The sequence below is a fragment of the Tiliqua scincoides genome, chromosome 5 (assembly GCF_035046505.1).
Source record: "Tiliqua scincoides isolate rTilSci1 chromosome 5, rTilSci1.hap2, whole genome shotgun sequence".
Classification (NCBI taxonomy): Eukaryota; Metazoa; Chordata; class Lepidosauria; order Squamata; family Scincidae; genus Tiliqua; species Tiliqua scincoides.
The window spans coordinates 7,212,189-7,233,761 of record NC_089825.1 but is presented as its reverse complement, the minus strand read 5'-3'; the positions used below and the strand labels follow the sequence as shown (position 1 = coordinate 7,233,761).

The 21,573-nt window shown below is 40.7% G+C and overlaps 1 protein-coding gene across 9 annotated transcripts in view; it reads left to right on the top strand.

Annotated features, from left to right (window-relative positions):
- KMT2C (lysine methyltransferase 2C) overlaps positions 1-21,573 on the top strand; it is a 205,749-nt gene that overhangs the window by 104,020 nt on the left and 80,156 nt on the right. For 8 of the 9 annotated variants that reach the window (XM_066627555.1, XM_066627557.1, XM_066627552.1 and 5 more), the window contains exons 10-15: positions 1,328-1,500; positions 2,359-2,519; positions 4,647-4,751; positions 8,477-9,153; positions 14,927-15,046; positions 20,378-20,494. In XM_066627555.1, the coding sequence (XP_066483652.1) occupies positions 1,328-1,500; positions 2,359-2,519; positions 4,647-4,751; positions 8,477-9,153; positions 14,927-15,046; positions 20,378-20,494 (1,353 nt within the window). The remainder of the gene's footprint in view (positions 1-1,327; positions 1,501-2,358; positions 2,520-4,646; positions 4,752-8,476; positions 9,154-14,926; positions 15,047-20,377; positions 20,495-21,573) is intronic. The other variant, XM_066627556.1, reaches the window with a different exon arrangement.

Genomic DNA, 21,573 nt, shown 5'->3' with positions numbered 1-21,573 from the left:
GACCCTTGGCCTGATCCAGTGGGGCTCTTCTTATGTTCTTATGTTAGCGCTACCTCTGGTTTAGCAACAGTATACCTCTGACTGGAGAGAAGTGAAATTTCCAGAGGCACCTGGTGATGAATGTGTGGATGGATCTGAGTAGTGTTTTGTCTTAAACCTTTCTCTGCATTCATTAGAGCTTTCTACACCAGAATGGCATTCACTAGCTTATTTTGCATCCACCTTTAATTTTTTTTTCAAAAAGCAAAATTTTCAAGATCTAAGAAAACTGTTAATAATCTTATCTTTTGATAAAAAATATAAATATGTTTTCATGTTTTTGGAGGAGTCAAACAGTGACACAACACCTTAACAAAAAATACACTTAAGTTACAGTAATGGGTAGTTCTCTCTACAGAGAAACTCCTAAAAAGTAGATTATTCAGCTTGTATACGAGGTCAAGAGTTGACACAGAATTTATTCCGCTTAGGAGTGGGGTAGAAGTAAGCTTGTATACAAGCTTCATTTTCTATTTAGGGGCATCAACTGAGAGTTCCTCTGAGGTTAATAATCAAGTTGGTTGTCTCTGCGTGCAAGCGGAAATTCTCCTGAATGGGAAAACTGTGTCCATCAAAAGTCATATTTGTCAAATGGAAATATAGTGTGAGAAGTTTTTCTTGAGTAAACCTATTTACAACCCACTCCACATATACCGATGCAGCCATGCCAACAGAATGCATCCCGCAGGGGAGTCTTGAGCTGTGAAGGGCCCCTGCAAGGTCAGGGGACACTTTTTCTCTTGCCCTGGGTTGTAAGCACTCACTGCCCTGCTGGGTCTACTCAGACCCATTCCAGCTATATAGCTGGACCTTGGAAGGCTGATCCAGGCCGGGAAGGAGGGTAAGATATTGGCAGTGCTGCTGCCACTGATACCAGCCCCTTCCTAGCCTTGATCTATCCTCCTCCCTGCCCTGGTCTCTTCTCCCCCCTCCCTGTCCTATTCCTCCCACCCTCTCTGCTGACATACCACTACCAGGGCTTTTCTCCAACCACTGATGGACCTGGCCACTTATTGCTTGCAGCAGTGGCCAGGCCACTCTGTATGACATGTTGTGTTTTGCAACAACCATAAAAAGTTTTCTGCTGCTTGAGACGCTTACTCCAGCAGCATAAGGCCCTCCTAGGATTAGGCCATTCATCTATTGAGGTTGCTTATTCTGACTTAATAAACTAATTTTAAATTCCTCTTCCAATCAGTGTAGAGTAGACGATGTTGGCTAGGTATTTGTTTTGATGCCATAGGGTATTGTGATAAGTAAGAAAAGGCTTACTTTCTGTGTTTTTCAGAACTGCCGGGTATGCGCAGAATGTGGCACACGAACCAGTAGTCAGTGGCATCATAACTGTCTCATGTGTGACAACTGTTACCGTCAACAAGAAAACCTGCCTTGTCCTTTCTGTGAAAAATCATCCTACTCAGATTTGCCAAAAGACAGGCTGCACTGTCATGTGTGCAAAAGGTAGGAAGCCTAACTTTCTGACAAATTACTGGCTATCCTTGCCACTTTTTCTTAGTCGTTCCCAAACTGTTTTTTGTGAGAGCACTCAGTCATAAATTTTACCTTTTTTGGGGACCCCACTTATGGCATACATCTTTGAACTGCATAACACTTCCTTTGTTTTCATGTCCTATGAGATGCACAGCAATGACTGCTAATTACTCATGCAACTCTCCACCACAGGGTTGTTGCCCTTCTATTAATTCAGTTCCTATAATAGGGATAACTGTCAAATATGGTTCACTTGTTCCACTTTCAAATGAAACTGGAACTGTGTTGGTTGATTATGCACAAAACTATTAGTTAGTGAGTATGGCAACATTGTATTGGTTCCTTCGTATCCACGGGGAATCAGTTCCATGACCCCCCCCCCCCATGGATACCAAAATCTACAGGGGGAATGGCACTGATGCAGCTAAAACTTACCTGGAGGCTGCATCGGACCCTCCGAAAGTCACGCCAGCCTTCCAGTCTCCTCAGAAGGTTTCCTGGATATGACTGGAAGTCATTTCCTGTTCATGCCAGTGACTTCAGACAAGTCGAGAGGTGTTCCAAGGCTATTTGAGATGCAGGCTCAGCATCCACTTGATGCTCAAATCTACATATGCTGAGCCTGCAGATAAGGAGGGCCCATTGTATAGTGAGGTCAGAAGTTGACAGGCATTCAGCATTCTAACCTGTTTTATTCTCTTTAAGTATGAGCTTAAACTGATCTGCTATAGGATCTAGAAAATGTTATTCAGTTTGTCCTAATCAAAACTGGTTTGTAGTAGGACATTTTCATACAAGTTAATGCAAATTTATTACTGATTCCTTCAGATGGATTCACATAGAATGTGACAAACCTCCTGATAATGAATTGGATACTCAGTTAAAAGAATACATCTGCACTCTTTGCAAAAATTCAGAGGGAGAAGAGGTCCATGTGCAGCCATGTGATGTAATGGAGACAGCCCAACTACTTGCTGAACCTAGCACAGGTAAGAGTCTCTTTACAATTGTATCTTTTCTATGTTGGCTGTTTATCTTTTCATGACATATGATATTTGAAGAACATCTCCCTATCCAAGATTACACGCATACTGGAACTCCCCACTGAGGGGTCCTAGGATAACGCCATGAAACTTTTAATATATCTTTCACTCTGTTTTCAATCCATTGTCTGTGATGCCATTCCGCTCAGCTAATTGTTATCTTTTTAAAAAATAACAGACTTTTAAAAGGGGACGGGGAACAATAGTGCCAAGCATAAGAACATTTTATTACAGCAGTTTTGTCATGGGTTTGAACTGGAAGAAAAATGGGGGAATATATTTTCCAACTAGAAAAGTTGAGTTGGCAACCTTCAGTCTTGAAAGACTATGGTATCGCGCTCTGAATGGTGGTTCTGGAACAGCGTCTAGTGTGGCTGAAAAGGCCGATTCAGGAGAAAACTAGTGAGAAAACTAGAAAAGTGGTCTTGTCATTTTAACTACAAAATATATGTCACTATTAGATAAATAGATAATATGTCATAATTAGATAAATGTAATTATGCTGTACCATACATTCAAGAGATATTACTTTTGTACAATAAAGTCAGATTTGAAACAAATGTAAATGTTCCTTTCAAATTGAAGTTAAAATTTCCCTTTGGTGAAGTTGGCCTCTAAGAACAGATTAGTCACTGGCAATGTCAGCATTGCTGAGCAGTTCTAGTATTTTGAATCTCCTTGGGCTTTTTCATTTAAAACAAAAAGTTCCTCTAATCTCAGGAGCTAGGAGCTTAATCTTGGTAGTATTCTTTTTCTTCTAGTGCTTTTTAGTTTGAAGTAAGTGTTTTGAGTTTTAAAATGGATTTTTGGTTGGGATACACTATAATGACCATGAGACCACAGGCTGCATTATTAACTTGAGAAGCTGGGAATTGTTCTTTTTTAACTAGCTAAATTCTGTATGCCAATATTTATTTCCTGCTATGATTGGATCATGGAAGTAGGGCACAAGCTTACTTTTTATATATTGGTAAAATATGTGGAAGTCAACAAGAATTCAAGGTATTTATAGGATTGGTTAGTAATGTTAGTTTATGCAAAAACAATTTAACATTGCAGCTATAAAGTATAGCATACCTATAGCAATAGTAAAGGAAAACTCAATGCTAACAAGATGGAGCTACTGCTTGGAGGCCATCTACCCAGGCAAGTCTCTTCTAGATGGGGCTGCACTCCCCCTTAAAGGATCATGTTTTCAGTTTAGGGGTATTCATGAACCCAGTTCTGTCATTGGAAGCCTATTTATTCCATGTACTTTTCACTATCTATGGCTGGTGCATCACTGGGACTCCTTCTGAACTGAAGATGGCTGGCCACTGTGCTCTGGTAACATCCACATCAGAATTATTGCTATGCATTATATGAAGAGTTTGTCTGAAAACCTCAGCTGATTCAAAATATAGCTACTAGATTGCTTCATGTTAATTTTCAAACTGCTTTGCTGCTACTGTGTTTCTGGACACCATTCTAAGTGCTGATACATGCCTTTAAAAACCTAAATAGCTTGGGTCGAAGGAGTGCCTACTTAAACCTTCCTACTACCATGACAATTCTAGGCTGGTTTATTCAAAGCAGTAAAACTTTGTCCCACTGTGTTCTGTGGGACTTACTGTGAGATAAGTGTACATAGGATTGCATTGTAAGACAAACATCGAAGGCCTTTTTGGGTGATCCTGCCATGAATGGTGTCTTCTCTGTTGTGGCATCCCACCTTTGAAAGGCTCTCCAAGGTAAAGCCTTTTAAAAAATTTTCTCTTATATTTTAAAACTCCTGATCTCCAAGGTTTTGTTTTCTTGCTCTGATTATGTTTTTCTCCTGCTATCTTTAAAAAAAATGTACCTTTTATGTTTGTATTGTGTTAACAGTTTTAGCGACCTGTCAGCATCCCTGGTAGTAGTAGTGCTAAAAGTTGGCATATAAATCCAGTCACAAGTAATTAAATATTATTCACTGTATATGTTAGGACAATTTACCATGACAGAAGTAATGTGGCATAATTGTCAAACACAGAAAACAATCACTAACAGAGTATTATGAGAAATATCACTTCAGGACTGACAATTTGTTTCCAGGTGCAATGGAAGTAGAAGGTGCTGCTGAAGATGTGGCAAATGAAGACCAAATAGTAACTGATAGCGTACTTGCTCAAGAGTTGATGGTTAGATGTGCCACTGATGGTAAGACAACATTTTTGCAATGAGACAATATATGTGCGATATATGCAAAATAGATTCTCTTAAACCAAAATCCCAAAGTAAAGATTGAACAGTATATTTTTCTCATAATGAGCAAAGAAAAGATCTTTTGATAAGATGTTCAATTTCACCCAGAAGGTGATAGGGTACAATTTGGAAATAGACATATGGAAGGACATGACAGCCAATCAAAGAAACCAAAAGGCCACATGAAAAAAAGGCATTATGTATACATCTACATACATTAAAAATAATACAGATTCCAGCAGGGTGATAGTCAACATCGAGCTGTTGCAGTTAGGTGAAGAAGGGCACAATCCTAACCAGGTCTACTCAAAAGTAAGTCCTATTTTGTTCAATGGGGCTTACTGTCAGGAAAGTGTGGTTAGGATTGCAGCTGTAGTGAGGAAGTTAACCCTTAGGGTTGCAGTGAGGACACTTACTCTTATTTTGGAGCTAAAGGGAGAGAAGAATTGTTTTTTTGTGTGGAAGGGGCTGAGAAATAAGTATATTAAGTAATGGTAGGACTCACTAACAGCCTTAGTAAGAGGGTATCTGGGTTGATGTGTAGGATGGAACTCTGGCTGAAAAACCATTGGTGTTGCATTCTGTTCTTTATTTGTTCTCTCCTGTTATCTTTAATTGTGTCTGTAGTAGAGTAGGGATGATTGCTGACTTGCTCTGTAGAAATAGTGATAGGTGGTTGAGAGTGTATTTGTTTAGTATGAGAATAGTGCAGATGTGCTGAATGTCACTGCTGAAAATAGACAGCAGAGGAAGACATGGCAGTGGGAAGAGGACTGGTCACTGCAGAGGACAGGCTATCCAGTTTTCATCCAGTAGGTTCCTGGTAAGGGCTTACTTTCATGGCTAGCTTTAAAGATACAGCTACCTATTGCTGGGTCTGTGAAATGGAATTTGATTCTCTGTGAACTGACCAAGCTGACATGCATTACAAAGACCTAGTTGGATGATGTGGGGAGACTAACCTTTCTTAACTTTGCCCTCTGCATTTTCTGGTGGAGCAACAACCAAAATTTTGGGGGATAGTTTGTAATAAATTCCCCTGCTGTCCAGATGCTCTATCCTGCATTCATCTAATTTTGAATGTTTATTTCTTCTAGTGGATGTAGAAAACAAGACTGGAGTTCCAGCCCTCCCAATGACCAAAGTCTCCCAGAGTTAACTGGGGAAATTGTGGACGGTGGCTTGGGGACATGTATTTATTTATTTACTGGGTTTATATTTTGCTTTTCATAAAAATATAGCCAAAGCAGGCTTGCAAAAGTATCTCCTGTTTTCATCTCAATCCAAAGAGACTGTAGAAGTTCTGATTCAGAGTCTGAGAATTAATGATGGTTATGAACAAGATGAAATTTAATCCAAAGAATGCAGAAATGCTTTTACTTAGAACAGCTGACCCAGTGAAAGGTAGCAGCCTGTTTTGGACAAAGTTGCATTTTTCTTGAAGGACTAGGTTTGCACTTTTGGGTGCTCCTGAATCTGACATTGCTCCTGGATGTTCAGGTAACTGCTGTAGCCCAGGAGTACTTTTGCTCAGTTTAGGCTGGTACATCAACTGTGCCCGTTCCTGAAGAAAGTAAACGTGGCAGTTTATAATATAGTAGTTGGTGCGAAACGTCACTGATAAAGTATTGACCAGGTCCAGTTTCTTAGGACCTATTGCTTCACTGTTTTGTTAACCAACACTACTGGAGAGGATCTTTTCTGCATCCACCTTTGAAGATAGATGTGTGAGAGGCTTTGTTCTCACACCTAAAAGTACCCCGAATGTAGCATTCCCTGCCTCAGGAAATTCAGCTTGCCCCCAGCTATCAATTTTTCAGTTTTCTGTGAAAACCTTGCTAATTTAACAGGTTTTCAGGTAGGTTGTTACTGAAATTGTCAAAGAATCCCAGCAGTAAAAATAGATACTAAACATGAGATTCACTTGTCAAGCCATTGCTCAGACCAAAATAACTGCTTTTAGAGCATCTTTTGATTTGAGGGCAATTAACTATGGTCTTCATACTTAGAGACTGTGAGACTCAGAGTCTAGTATAAGGTATAGAAACTACTCTGTAGAATTGGTTTAACAGTTTTATGTGGCACTCATCTTCTTGAATGTACATCCCATTATGTTGAAGATGTTCTGATGCTTTATTTGTAGAAAAATGATTGGGAATTTTTAGTTAGTTGCTAAAATCAGTGGTGAGTATTCAAATAGATCTTTTGGACCTTCTTGAATTTATACTGAGATGATGAATAGCTCAGTGAAAATATTCATTCAGTGTGTAGCAACAGTGACAAAGTAAAATTACAAGGAAAAATATACATTTCACTGTAGGAGCCGTGAAGAAGGGAAAAGAACTGAAAATGAAACTGCAAGTATTGTAATATACTACTATAAGTCTACAAGCCACAGTTGGAATGTTATACAGGTTGAGTCTCATTCGCGAGGGTTCCATTCCAAGAACTCATGTGGATGGCAAAAAACGCACTATAGCAAATCAATTTAAAAAATAAAGTCTCTTTGCTCTGGTGATTTAAAAACAGCCTTGCTGACCTTTTGAAATGCATACAGAGGCAATCAGTCTTTCTCCAGGTGCTTAGGCTTCACTAGGAGGCAGCAATCCCTCCCTTCACCAGAAGCCTCAGCAAGGGGGAAAAATGGAGAAGGTGATAAAGTTGCCATTTAGCCTTCTCTCGCAGTGCTCAGGGGGAAGGGAGGAGTGAAACCTGAAGAGAGAATGATTGATGGATTGTCAACCAGCTGCCCTCTCTGGCAATATTAAATGACTGTTTTCCTTTAATTTAAAGGGCCCTTCTCATCAGCTTTGCGATAGAAAAATCTGTGGATATTTAGGTTATACCTGTAATCACTTGTATGACTGTCTCTCTGCAATAGTAAAAAGCAGTTCTTTAAACTGTGATTTTAAAGGGGTGCTTTTTTCCCCCCTTCTCCAGGGATCAGCACATTCCTTCTCATTTGCAGGGGCTATTCATGTTGAGTCAAATCCGTGTATAAAAAATCACAAGGCTGGACCTGTATATGGTTCTGGTCATTTTGGGAAATGTGCAGATAAAGGTAACCAAAGTGATCAAAAGATTGGAGCAGCTTTTCTGTGAGCATGGCAAAAACATTTGGAATTTTTAGTTTTGAAAAAGAGACTACTGAGATCAGACATGATAGAGGCTTATCAAATTATGCATAAAGTGGGGAAAAGCAGTAGAGAGTTTTGCACCCTTCTCATAACATTTAATTTGGGGGTCACCTAGCATAACTGATTTGCAGTAGTTTCAGGATCCACATAAGGAAGTATTTTCTCACATAGAGCATATAATTCAGCCATTTCTGCCCAACATTGCATATACACAACAGGGACCAAATATGTATACCTCTGGGCTGGGCAAAAATGGGTTGATTTGTGGAATTTACTACCACAAGATATGGTGATGACCTCAAGAGGAGATCAGTCAAATCTTTGGGAGCTATTAGCCTTGGAAGTTCCAAGTTATGATAGGGTGATTCTGGACCATGTTAGAATGTCTCCAGAGTTTCAGTAGAGTTTCTTTATTGCTTGGGCTAGCAGTACGTTCCCAGAAAAAGCATTGAAATATTCACATATTTCATATTTTTAAAAATGTTGAGATGTTTTCATCAGTGATGCTGTAATTTGATGCTTAAATGCCCTCATTCGTTTCAGACATTTCATTAAAAGAAACAAATGGTGAACTGGAAACACAGATTTCTGATCACTTTGGTACAGATAAAATTGAAGCATCTCCTAAGAAGACCTCCTCATTTGCAGGCAGCCTCTCTGAAAAAGAGATGGAAGTGACAGAAAATACTTTTGGTATAATGCAGCATATATCAGACAAGCAAACAGATGAAATAGAACTGTATAGGGAAAGCACCGAGCTTTTCAACGCATCCACAGAGAAAATGCAGCACCTGTCTGTGACGCCTGAGAATGTAGCAAAGATCTCCTGTAGGAAAGAAGAACAGTTAGAGGCAAGGATAGTGCCAGAAGATGCAGAAGGAGGTGATACTCCTGAAAATTATGAAACATCATCTCTTCCTGCAAGTGAAAGTTGTGTGACTGATAATTCACCATTGGGGGACAAATCCTTAAAGTCACCAGCTGAAACATATTCATCGTTTCCATCCTCAGTGGAAATAAACAAGACCAGTGTGTCTTCCTCACCAGTGGCTTCTTTAGAGTTAGGCTCTTCCCATGAAACAGTGCGCAGTCAGACTTCATCTCTAGAATCCTCTGCAACTCTTTCAACAACATATGTATCTCTCACTCCAAAAATCGGAATGGGAAAACCAGCTATCACCAAAAGGAAGTTTTCTCCAGGGAGACCAAGGTCAAGACAGGTAAGCAGTTTTTACTGAACACTTTTAGTAGTTGTACAGGTTGAGACTAATTATTTGCGTGGGTTCCATTCCAAGCACTCACATGGATGGCAAAAAACGCACTATAGCAAATCAATTTAAAAAACAGTTTGCTCCAGTGATTTAAAAACAGCCTTGCTGACCTTTATGATGTAGGATAAGAGTCATTAAGAAGACAATCCATCAGCGCTTCACTCAACCCCTCCCTTCACCAATGCAAAATGATCACCTTTCTTTCACATGCTCAGGGGGAAGGGAGGGGTCTGCTGGAAAGAAGGATTGATGCATTGTTAGCCAGCTGCCCTCTCTCTCTCTCTCTCTCTCTCTCATTAATGAGGCTGAAGGTTAAAGGACCAGTTTTTTAAACTGATTTTAAAGGGGTGCATTTTCCCCTTCTCCAGGGATCAGCACATTCCTTCTCATTTGCAGGGGCCATTCGTGTTGAGTCAAATCCGTGTATAACAAGGCTGGATCTGTATAATTTTTTGTAGGAGTTATTACTTGTTTATGATCTCAAGAAATGCATTTGTCTGCCTTCTACCTAAAACAGAGAGTAGGGGGTTTGGTGACAGGTTTTTAGTATATTAATTCACCAAAAGTTACAATGAGAAACAACTTCAAGTTGTTGTCTTGGCAAAATGTTGTTCATTTTATCACTTGGGCAGCGCAATCCTTACTCGCACTGTAATAGGCAGGCCAATAGGCCTGCACTGTACCTAGTGCAAGTTTCAGGCTGGCTGTGGCTTGGCCTGAGGCAAGGGGAAATAATTCCCCTTACTCCATGTCGCGCTGCAGTGGGCCCAATGGGTTCTACTCAGATCTGCTCTACCTGAAGGGGTGGTGCAAATCTGAGCAGTCGGGAGCTGACCTGGGCTGCCTGGGAATGGGGCTGGGATCCACCCACAGAACTACCCACCCCCACCCAATCCCTCATTCTCCCCAGACCCTTGTGCCGGCCCGGAAAGGTCAGAGCAAAATTACTGGGGCCTGTGTCAGAACAGGGAGGTCGGCGCATGTCCTTGCACTGGCCTCCCCGACTCATAAGGTGGTGCCAGTGTGCCTTTTGGTGACAGTCCTGGCTCGGCGCAAGGAACTTGTGCTGACCCAAGAGCTTGTTTGGATTGTGCCCTAAGAAAGGTATCCACTCATCGATCTTAAAGATAACCCACACTCAATCTATCCCCACTGTTTGTAATCCAAATTTGAAAATTGAGGAGGATACAATTTCCAAGCAATACGTTTGATATTTTCCCTACATTTTTTCCATAGCTAACTTTATTCCCCCCCCCCCCCACAACTTATATTATTCATAGCCCAATCCTATGCAGGCTTGTTGGAATTAGTGTGCATAAGCAGTATTGGTGACAGTGGCATTACCAATATCTTATCCCCCTTCCTGGCCTTGGTACATCTTCTTGGGACCACTCGGACCTGCACCACTTAAATTGCTGGCGCAGGTCCAAGTAGATTATCCAGGCAGCGGAAGCTTAACCCCAAGCAAGAGAACAGATGTTCCCTTACCCAAAGGAGACCTTTGGGACTGTCCCCCACCCCAACAGGATGCAGCCCCATACTCCATTGGTGGTGGTGGTTTGATAGGATATGCTGTTAGTGTTTTATCTTTACTAAGTACTTGCACAAAGGTGTATATTTTGTAATTCTTTCCATTCAAAGTATATTGGTGGCAGTCTTCCCCATGCCTCAGAACACCTACTGCAGTTTTTCTGACCAGGCCTCTCTGTGAATTCAATTATCTGTGGCAGTTTCATAACACTGTACCTGTAGAGTTCTGGGAACAGATTCCCCATGGATACCAAAGGCCCACTCTATTTAACTTCTTGGTTTCTGCTGATTTTCTAGCAGCCTAGCTTAAGTTTTCTCAAGTTAGAAGATTGCTAGTTTTGTCTTAAAAAAACTAATTAAAAGCCAAGTGAAAGCCCTCCCATTGGTGGCAGTAGATTTTGGATCATGCCCAGATACATGTTAATATTTCAAAAGCAACTTCGTCATCTGCAAATATTTTAAATCTGAGATCCCCGAATGTGGTTTTTCATTAGTCCAAAATCCTCTGTTTACACATTGAAATAAGCATCTTAACTCAAAGGTACTTAGGCGTGCTTGATGTTGTGGAAGAACATTGGACATGAATGGTACACATAAATAGAAAAATGCAGCTTGGTGCTCTGGGCCGAATGCGAAAATATTATGCTAAAAGATTGAAATAGCAATTTAAAAGTAAGGGATTTTGTCTTCTCAGAAAAACTTACTATGCTTTACTGTTTACTATGCTTTTTTATTTGCACTTCTTCAGTATGAATAAGAATCTGAATAGCAAAAATAGGTATGATTTACAAAAGAAGTGAAAATATAATTGTTTGTTTTGAATGTACGGCACATAAATTTCAAAGTCTTTTCCTTCAGAGTCTGAGAACCTTCCAGAGGAGAATCTATAGAAAGTATAATCTGTAAAAACACCACACATACGTGAAATAATTTTCACTTTTGATACATGGAGTAGCAAAATAAAACCCACTTGAATGAGCAGTGTGTAATGTTGTAAAGTGTACAATCCTATGGAAAGTAAGTTCCATTGAATTTCATGGGACTTACTTGATGTGTTTAGGATTTTACTATAAGTAAAGCTTGTACTCCTAGAAATTATCTCTTTGGTATACAACTTCCAAGAATTTTTTTAATGGTTGTTTTAAATGATTTTTTTTTTGCTGTTGCATTGTATACTGTCTTTTAATAAGCCACTTTGATCATTCTACATGAAAAGCAGGATATAAATTTAATAATTAGGGAAGTGTTTTGGATTAGCACTTCATTGGGATGCACATTTTCAGTGAGCCTTTAGAAATAGGCCATGTGATAAAATTGGCTCCCTTTTCCATGTATCAGAGCTAATACTTGAACTCCTATTAAGTTGTGTGAGTGTCATCAAGTTGGCCACTGGTTTTTTTTGTTTGCTACTGTTGAGTGACCTGTACTGTTCTATAGTAAAATAAATAAATGGGGGGGGGGGGGTAACACTATGAGTTACCGGACCAGGTGACACCAACCCTAGTGATGCCACTGGTGGAAGGGTGGGAGGGATGCCACTGGTGGGTGGTGTTGGTCACTGGCTTGGATGAGTTTTAAAGTGGATTCTAAATATTCATGGTGGACTATAGTGTATCACAGGTCATTAACCATGGTGGCTACATTGAACCTACTGATGCAGGGGTAGTATGCAGTGGCATTGCTAGGAGTGTGTGGGCCGCACCGGGTGACGTGCACAAGGGGGTGACAACAGTACTGGGCAAAATTTTTTAAATCTTCGTATTTTTGAATAATACCATCATGTTATATATCATTTGATGCATAATTTAAAGCAGAATGCAATAAAAACTGCATTGAACTATCTCTATTCTATCATAAGTTATAGCAAAAAACCCAGCAGGAGTGGGGTGATAGTGCATTACCACCTCCACTGCCTAGGGCATTGCCCCACCCACTGCATGGGAGGAGGTCCATCATGGGAGTGATGCTCTGGCCTCCTATGTTGGGTGATGCAAACCCTAGTTGTTGTTGTTGTTGTTGTTGTTGTTATATGTCACTGAGTACTGTGTGCAGGGGAGCAATAGCAGGGGAGGGCAGTGATGTTCATCCATTGCTTGTGGGTAAATATTCACTACATTTATTTTCTGGCCATTATTATTCATTTCATGTCTTGACTATTACTATCTCTCATCGTCATGTAACTGGGTTGTTGTTATAAAAGAAGGGAAGGAACTATGCACCTCACCCTGAGCTCTTTGGAGCAGTGGTTCCCAAACTGTGGGTCAGGACCCACTGGTGGGGTGCAACCTGATTTTTGGTGGGTCGCCAAAGGGTGGTGGAAAGATCAGAATTAATTGCTTCAAGCCTTGAGGCTGTTCAGAATCAGATACTGTAGCTACTAACTGCCCTGCAAAATGCTCAGCTCCTGCAGTTTGTAAGCATATGCATTGGGGGATAAATATAGGGGAATAAATGTTAGAGGATCTTTTCTCTTTATGTTATTACTGTTATTTATGTTATTAAAAATGGATGTTATTACTTAAAAGAAATAAAATTTTTCTATCTAGATCTCTTTAAAAAAAAAAAAAAGTCAGGCAAACCTAGGTGGGTCCATTCGATTTTCAGCCTTTTTCATCTCATTGCACACTGACAAGGCACAAATATTGTCAAGGCACACCATCAGGTTTTTGGCAATTGACAAGCTGCCAGTGGGGGGCTCGCATCCCCCATTGGCCATACTAATAAATGACTTTCTCCCAAATTCCTGTGGCACACCTGTGGACCACTCATGGCATAGCAGTGTGCCACGGCACAGTGGTTGAAAATGGCTGTGATAGAGTGTCATTTTAAAAATTGGGTCCTGGTGCTAAAAATTTTGTGAACCACTGCCTTAGAGAAAAGGTGGCATAAAAATGTGAAAAATATAAATTAAATAATTTTGTTGTATGGAGGGGTGTCAAAAATTTATCAGCTCCGGGTATCAAATGACCTAGCTACACCACTGTATTCAGAAGCAAGACCCATTGTTTTCATTGGGGCTGATGCCCAGGAAGGTATGTATAAATAATATTGCAGCCATGCAGTGCAATCCTGTGCATATTTCCTGAGAAGTAATTCTCACATGGTTCAATGAGTTTACTCCCAGGTAATCTGTACTGGATTGCAGCCTTAATCTTTCTGGACTCCAAACAATACTGGAAACTTTTTGTAAGGCATAAGTGAAAATAATTAAGATTGCTTGCTAGGTTTCTTTTTCTCTGATACTTGTAAAAATCAAATTATATTGGAGCAAAACTCACTAACTACACATTTTTTATAGAACATAGATGCTTATGTGTCATAGTTTCTTCTTGGGGATATTTTAACTGATCATTTATTTTTCATTTTCATATTGTACATTTTATTTGAATCCATGTTTGTCTGCTATGCTTCTTAGCTTTTCTGAGTGTTCAAGTCAATTTTTTTTTTCAAATTTTCGACTGAAATGTTGAAAGGATCTTACTTGCTGCATTCAGACAGCACATTTCCAATCCTCCAGAACATATTTGGGAGGATTATGTATAAGCCCTCTCCTTCCCTTATGTGCCTGGCTTAATATAATTCTTGCTCATTTGATCAAACCGCAGTTTGCCATCATTTCCAAACAAAACTGCAGTTCCCACAAGCCCTCTAAACAAGAATCTCATTTAGAGGACTTGCTCAAATCATGATGTGCTGACTTGGAAATAATGGCAAACTGTGCTTCAATCTAACCAAGAAATATTCAGTTAAACCAATGGCACGATGGGACGAAGGAATGCATGATTACTGGATTTTTCAGTACTCCAAGCCATTATGTCTTAATATAGCAGCTATGGAAATTGTTCCATGGACCCTAAATGGATGCCTCTTGGTTTAGATTTTTTTGTTTAGTCTGAGTTATAGTTGCACCATGTGTTGATCATTTAAAGGAACTTTATTTTCCAGCAGTACTTGTTTTTTATGCATATTTTATCAAATTATTGTCCGCTCTGAAGTTTGGTTGTTCATCCTTTGTAAGCACTAGATTGAAATTTCTCCCAGTAAGTTCATGTGTTAAAGTGGATATTTGTATGTGCCTGAATGTGCTTTGTTATCAGAATGTTTTAGTTGCATCCATTAGTTTACTTTATATTTTAATTTTATTTGGCTGAGTTTTATACATCTGTTTTTTTTTTCACCTGACACATCATAGGGGGCTTGGAGTACCCATAATACAGTGAGCCCACCTTCCTGGTCCCCAGACTTTTCAGAAGGTTGGGAAATTTTTAAATCCAGACCGCTACCTGGCAGTGCCATTTGGAGCATCAAAGTGGTAATTAATCTGTATTTATATTCTTGTTATCCTTTACTGTCTCTCTGCTGTTCTCTTTGCTAAACAGATAATGAATGAAATGCTCCTAAAGCACAGATGAATCAACATACTATCTTTGTAACTTGTTTTAAAATAATTAGTACACTTACATTTTCTTACAATGCATCCTCTCCCATTATAAAGAGTGTGATGATATTGCCGAAGTATTAATATTCAGAATGTCATATATGGTCACTTTCTAGTTCAGGGGTGTGTGTGTGTGTGTGTGTGTGTGGTGCTTGGCCCCCTTCTTCCATACAATTCCTAAAGAGTTCTGGAAATAAATAGATTTAAAAACTGAATGAATCATGACATGATGATGCATTTTTAGGAACTTGCTCAGGTTTTTTCTACCTCCTCTATGACCAAGGCAGATGGTATATTCCCAGCCACTGTTCTCACTTGGGTGGGGTCTGAAGCCAAGAGTTTTGCAAATTTTTGTGCACAAAACCCAGGGCCACCCCAAGACTTTCAGACTCCTGGTACAAGGCACTAAATTCCACCTGCCTGTAACTGTAGTCTCATTTGCAATGTGCAGAGCCACTCAAAGTCCTCTTTCTTCTCCTTGCCATGCATGCCACACCAAATTTGAAAAGGAGGGGGACTGGCACCTGGGAAGAAGTTTTGAGGACGTCTCATCCATATTTTCTCTTCTGTTTCAGCTCCCCCTTCAAATAAAGTAGTGGAAATGGAAAAGGTGCAAAAGAGGGCAACTAAGATGATTACTGGGCTGGGGCACCTTCCTTATGAGGAAAGGCTATGGCGTTTGGGCCTCTTCAGCCTAGAAAAGTGACGCCTGAGGGGGGACATGATTGAGACATACAAAATTATGCATGGGAAGGATAAAGTGGATAGAGAGTTGCTCTTTACACTCTCACAAAACACCAGAACCAGGGGACATCCACTAAAATTGAGTGTTGGGAGAGTTAGGACAGACAAAAGAAAATATTTCTTTACTCAGCGTGTGGTTGGTCTGTGGAACTCCTTGCCACAGGATGTGGTGACGGCATCTGGCCTAGATGCCTTTAAAAGGGGGTTGGACAAGTTTCTGGAGGAAAAATCCATTATGGGTTACAAGCCATGATATGTATGTGGAACCTCCTGATTTTAGAAATGGGCTATGTCAGATGCAAGGGAGGGCACCAGGATGCTATCTGGTGTGCTCCCTGGGGCAATGGTGGCCCGCAGTGAGACACAGGAAGCTGGAGTAGATGGGCCTATGGCCTGATCCAGTGGGGCTGTTCTTGTATTCTTAAAGTAAAGAAGCTTCTCTTTTATTTTAGAGAAGGGCCTAAGCCGGTTCCCCCAAAGCAGGATAGGGTTGCAGAGCAGTGCTGAACTCAGAGTGAACAACTTACTCTAATAAGAGGCAGAGAAGGAATGAGGTCTTAAATCAGCAGTCCAAACAGTGAACCGCTGCATAAGGGAAAAGCATTCCCTGTCATGCGCAAAGCTTACTGTTCTGCACTATACTGTTTTATCTTTCAAGTCCAGTCTTCTCACAAAGTTGCTCTGGGCAGCTGTTTCCACCCGGAAATCCAGGTGCAGAGCCTACTGGAGCAGTAGGCAGTGGAAGTGGTTGCCCAGCAGAATTTTGTGAGTAGATTGGATCGAAAGATACATGCAGCATGGAACAGTAAGCTCTGCGTGTGTTGGGGAAGGCTGTTTGCAGACATGATATGATATGTTTGCAGACCTGATATGGCCAGTGGCCTGGGGTTTGGCACCTGCTGTCTTAAATAACTCCTTGTCCAAGCTCTGTCTCTGTGCTTGAAGGATGGGAAGTTATTAAAGGGGCAGTCCTCTGACCTAGAGTCCTGCACTTCTCCTGGCCTGTGCCCTAGTGCATTCAGCTCAAGGAAGCATGTGATTCCAGGCATTGATTAGGCTATTTTCAGAAGGGCCTGTGGTTCAGGGTGTGCTGGCTCTGGCCCTGCTGCCTGGGGGAGCCTCTGTGTCTGGCTCTAAGATCTCGTGGCTGGTGTGTTCTTTGTCTCGGTCATGGTTTGAGGTCAGTTCTTCTGACCTGAGTGTCCTCCTCAGAGTAAGATTCTGATCTCAGGCAGAAGTTGTGACATTTTGCCTTGGCGCTAATATACGTCTAAGAAGTAACAGTCTCTTCCTTTATGTGCAGCTACAATACCGCAGACACCTGAGTGCAAGTTGATCTCACAGATAAGTTGAGGGCAGGTTTTGAGCCAAAATCATGGAATTTTCTATGACCCTCGAATAAGTCTGGGGTTAAACTTAGGGGGCTGTTTGACTAGTTTTGTCTGATTTTACCCAAGGCCAGATTCTGAAAAATAACCTACCAGTAATTGTTAGCTAAGAACTGTACAGTTTCTAATTTATTAAAAATATAGTAAAACATCGTAAGATACATTTTTATTGATTAACTTTTTAAATTCTGGTCTTCATAGCCTTTTTGTAACACTATCAGAGTAAGTACACTGTAAACAACATACCAATAGAACCATTAATCAAATCCTTCTTTAAACTGCCTGGTATGTTAAGCCAGAGACTCTACATAAAACATATAACTGGGAGTGTGCAATTCAATTCACAGTGGAGAGACAAGCAACAAGGAATGAGCATGGGCAAGAGCAGCTACACATAGTTGCAACTCCATTTACTCATATGTAAACCCCATTGCTTTCCATGGGTGTTAGTAATGGTGCACTGAAATGTAGCCTGGGACTTCGTTTCAAATGGAAAAGAGGATGACATCATGATGTTTAAAACACCAGACCTCTGCCAAACATTTGCAAAATCGAACAAGGGTGCAGACCGGTCTGCTAAAGAGAACAAGGCTTGCTTGATTTAAAATGGAAGCCTTAAGCTCTGCCTTGCTTTTTTTCTCAGAGGAAAATAAAAGGTTAACTTTGACTGCAGTTTGCCCCAGGGGTTGCTGTGGAAACCAATAGTGCTCTATCTCTGCCTTGCCCTCTTGCTTCTCTAAGATTTGCCTGACCCCTGAGTGACCTTGCAAATAAGGTGAAGAGATAATCTAAGCTTGATTTATTGGCAGAAATTTCTGGCCTTATAGGCGAGTATATACAGTAATTTGTTTCCTATTAGAAAAAAAAAAACTGTCCAATATTCTGTACAATTAATATGGTATATTGCAATTTCTGAATTCTTACTTCATGAACGCTTGCCACCTTGCTATATGCTTTCTAAATTTTAGAGCAGTGGTTTTTACACATTTAGCACCGGGACCCACTTTTTAGAATGAAAATCTGTCAGGATCCACTGGAAGTGATGTCATGACTGGAAGTGACATAATCAAGCAGGACAATTTTTAACTATCCTAGGCTGCAATCCTACCCACAATTACCCAGGAGTAAGTTCCCTTGATTGTTAAAAGAATATACATAGTTACATGCCTGTAACATTTCCCCAAATGCAGTCACATACCATGAAAGCATCAAGTCTAATATATTTTTTTAAAAATAATGAAATTAATGGTGACCCACCTGAAATTGGTTTGTGACCCACCTAGTGGGTCCCAATCTACAGTTTGAGAAACACTGTTTTAGAGGATAATGTTTTTGGAGAAGGTTTAGGTCGTGTTTATCCCTTTAGTCCATGATTTTTTTTGGACAATTCTAGCTCCTACTTGGAGCTAGGGCTTGTGGTTATCATTGTGGATATTCTGTTGTGTTTCATCCTTAAAACTGTTTAGGAGCAAGCCGAACCATTTTTAAGAGAGCCTTTTTATTTGTGGTTTGAGAATTGGGGATAGAAAAAGGTGAATGAAACTTGAGCAAAGTTCATATTTTCAAACAGGAAGAGTGAATTGGGAAGAAAAAATGAAACAAGACTGATCTTAACAGGCTTAAAGATATGCAAAATAACACAGTGAAAATTCACAGTTAGTGACCAAGACATAGCAACGTTAAGTCAGTTAACTATGTATCATGATAAAAAGTTCAAGTATTAATTCAGAACCTTCCCATGATGGTGCCTAGCTTTGTGTTAACTTGTAATTCAGCTTTTTCCCCCTCTAATCTCACTTTAAAAATTTTTGTGGAAGGACTGTCACTTTAAAATCTGCAGTGGAATGATTTTGGAGATTGAAATGTCCCCTGACTAGTTTTTGTATGTTGCCGTTTCTGATGCCAAATTTGTGTCAATTTAATTTTCCTTTTTTGCTATGTGTGTGCATGAACACACAAACCATAGCCTGCTGAGAAGTTCACTTCATGTTCCTGATTTCGTGGACTACAGTCAACTTAAGGTTTTACTTAAATATGTGGTCCCTCAAGACTCTTTGCTGGATATGGTCTATGTTTTAATGCTTGTGACTCCAATAGTATTTAATCTTCACTGCCTCCCAGCAATGGCAGTCTTGACCACTGTGGCCCCTGGGGGCACACCTGGAGGTGCCACTGCCCTTCTAAGGCCTCCGGAGGGACTTACACATCACCTCCAGTTAAACTGGGAAGTCATGTTTTGAAGGCCTCTGGAGGGCTAGGAAGGCTGCATGCTGCCTCTCTGGCCCTCAGAAAACCTCCGGGGGGAGGCAGTGGGCGCAAGTGACCCTAGGGTGGCACAGCTGGTGTGGCTGTGCTGCCACCTCAGCTGTGCTGCCCAGGGTCACCTGTGGACCCCCCATCCAGTACGCCACTGCCTCCCAGTGCATTTCCGAGCACAATCCAAAGTGTTGGTTACCACTTTTAAAGCCCTTAAATGATTTGCAACAGTATATTTGAAGGACTACATCTTCCCATGTGAACTAGATCACCTGCTTGATTAATCAGCAGAATTCTTATGCTCTGTGTCCTATTGGTATTGGAGGTCTGGCTGGTGGAGAACCATTTTCTTTTTTAATTCGTTTTCTGCTACATGGCTAAAACTGTTTTGATTTGCCATGCTTTCATTTAGTTGGACTCACTTTGTGGTTTTATGATTTTTGGATGCTGACTCTTAGCTATTGCTGTCATTTTATTTTTTTTATTGTATATTTTGTGTTGCTGTACTTGATGTTTTGTAAACCTCCTGGAGAAATAAACGTATTTTAATAAAATAGTGATTTACAGGTTAGGACGTTTAATTATTTCATTTTGTCTGTATACCACTTTGTGAACTTCTTTTGTTGAAAAGGGGAAAAGAAATATATTTAATAATATTACTAGTCATTGTATTTAATCATGTTCATCTGAAATTTTTATTGTTTACATAGAGCTGGGACATACTTTAGAAGAAACATTTCTTATTCAGAAGGGGTACTATAAAGTGTGTATTTTGTTTTGTTTTAGTCCTGGCTAAGTTTTTGACTACTTTATATAGGGACGCGGATCAGGGTTCCCTGGGAAGCGAAGACCACGTGGTGCAGGCCTTTCTGGAAGAGGTGGACGAGGGAGATCAAAACTGAGGAATGGAATTGGATCTTTACTAACTCCAGGGGTAAGAATTCCTGGCTTGTCCATATTTTGTTTAGTCTCATTAGACCAAGCAAAGGTGGTGACCTGAGAATATCTTAAGAGCTGCCTTATATTATATCAAACCCTTCTAGTCTAGCATTGCCTATTGTGACTTAAAGTGACTTTCTAATCATTTCTGTATTTATTCAGTAGTCTCTCTTAGCCCTCATAAGATCAATTTAACTTGTGATACTGAAATTGGAATGTTATACAGTACATGCACCAAAAAAAAAAAAAAAAAAAAGAGGAAATGTAGAACTGAGTTATGGCCTCCCACTCTCACAGAATTCTCTGTTAATGTTCAGAGATGGGTAGCAGAATATGTTTTACGAAGTACGTTGTTGGCAATGAGATAGTTCTTACTTCAGTGACAATTTGGTGCAATCCTAACAAGACAGGCAACCAAATCCTGAGCTGCCCAGCATGCAGGGCTGCAGTGGGGCCAAAGATGGCTGCCACCGCATCCAACACGCTCCAGGTAGCCGCCAGTGGCTCCTCAGGAGAAAGTGACTTTTGTCCCCTTCCCCCAAGTAAAGCAAGTAGCCCTGGAATGGGGCTACCTGATTCTACAGCAACCCGAAGATTACCATAGAATGAAGAGCCTCCATGTCGGGCAGTGAGTCTGGCATGGAGGCTCTGGATCCAGTGGAGCAAAGCTCCACCGCTCCCGCCTCTCTCCCATCCCGCTCCCTCCCCCCAGCATGCCTCCTCCCTGCCCTCTCCCTGTCCTCCCTTCACTTCCCCCCTCCCTGGAATGCTTCCCCCACGCCTCCACTTACCTCTATGCTGCTCAATGGTCCACGCGACCACCGAGCTGCAGAGCTCTGGTGCTAGCACAGTGCGAGCCAGCACTGGGCTAGCGCTAGCGGAGCACTGGTGCTAGGGCCCTCAAATGTGCCTTATGGCATGTATGCCAAATGCCAAGTTCAGGATTGGGCTCTAAATCACTTGCCTAGTGAGCTAATGACGTAATAAATTGAAAAGTTGCTCTTGGTGATCATTTTATATACTGGTTTGCCCAATCTTACAGGTAAACACAGGAGATGTACCTGTTTCCCAGAA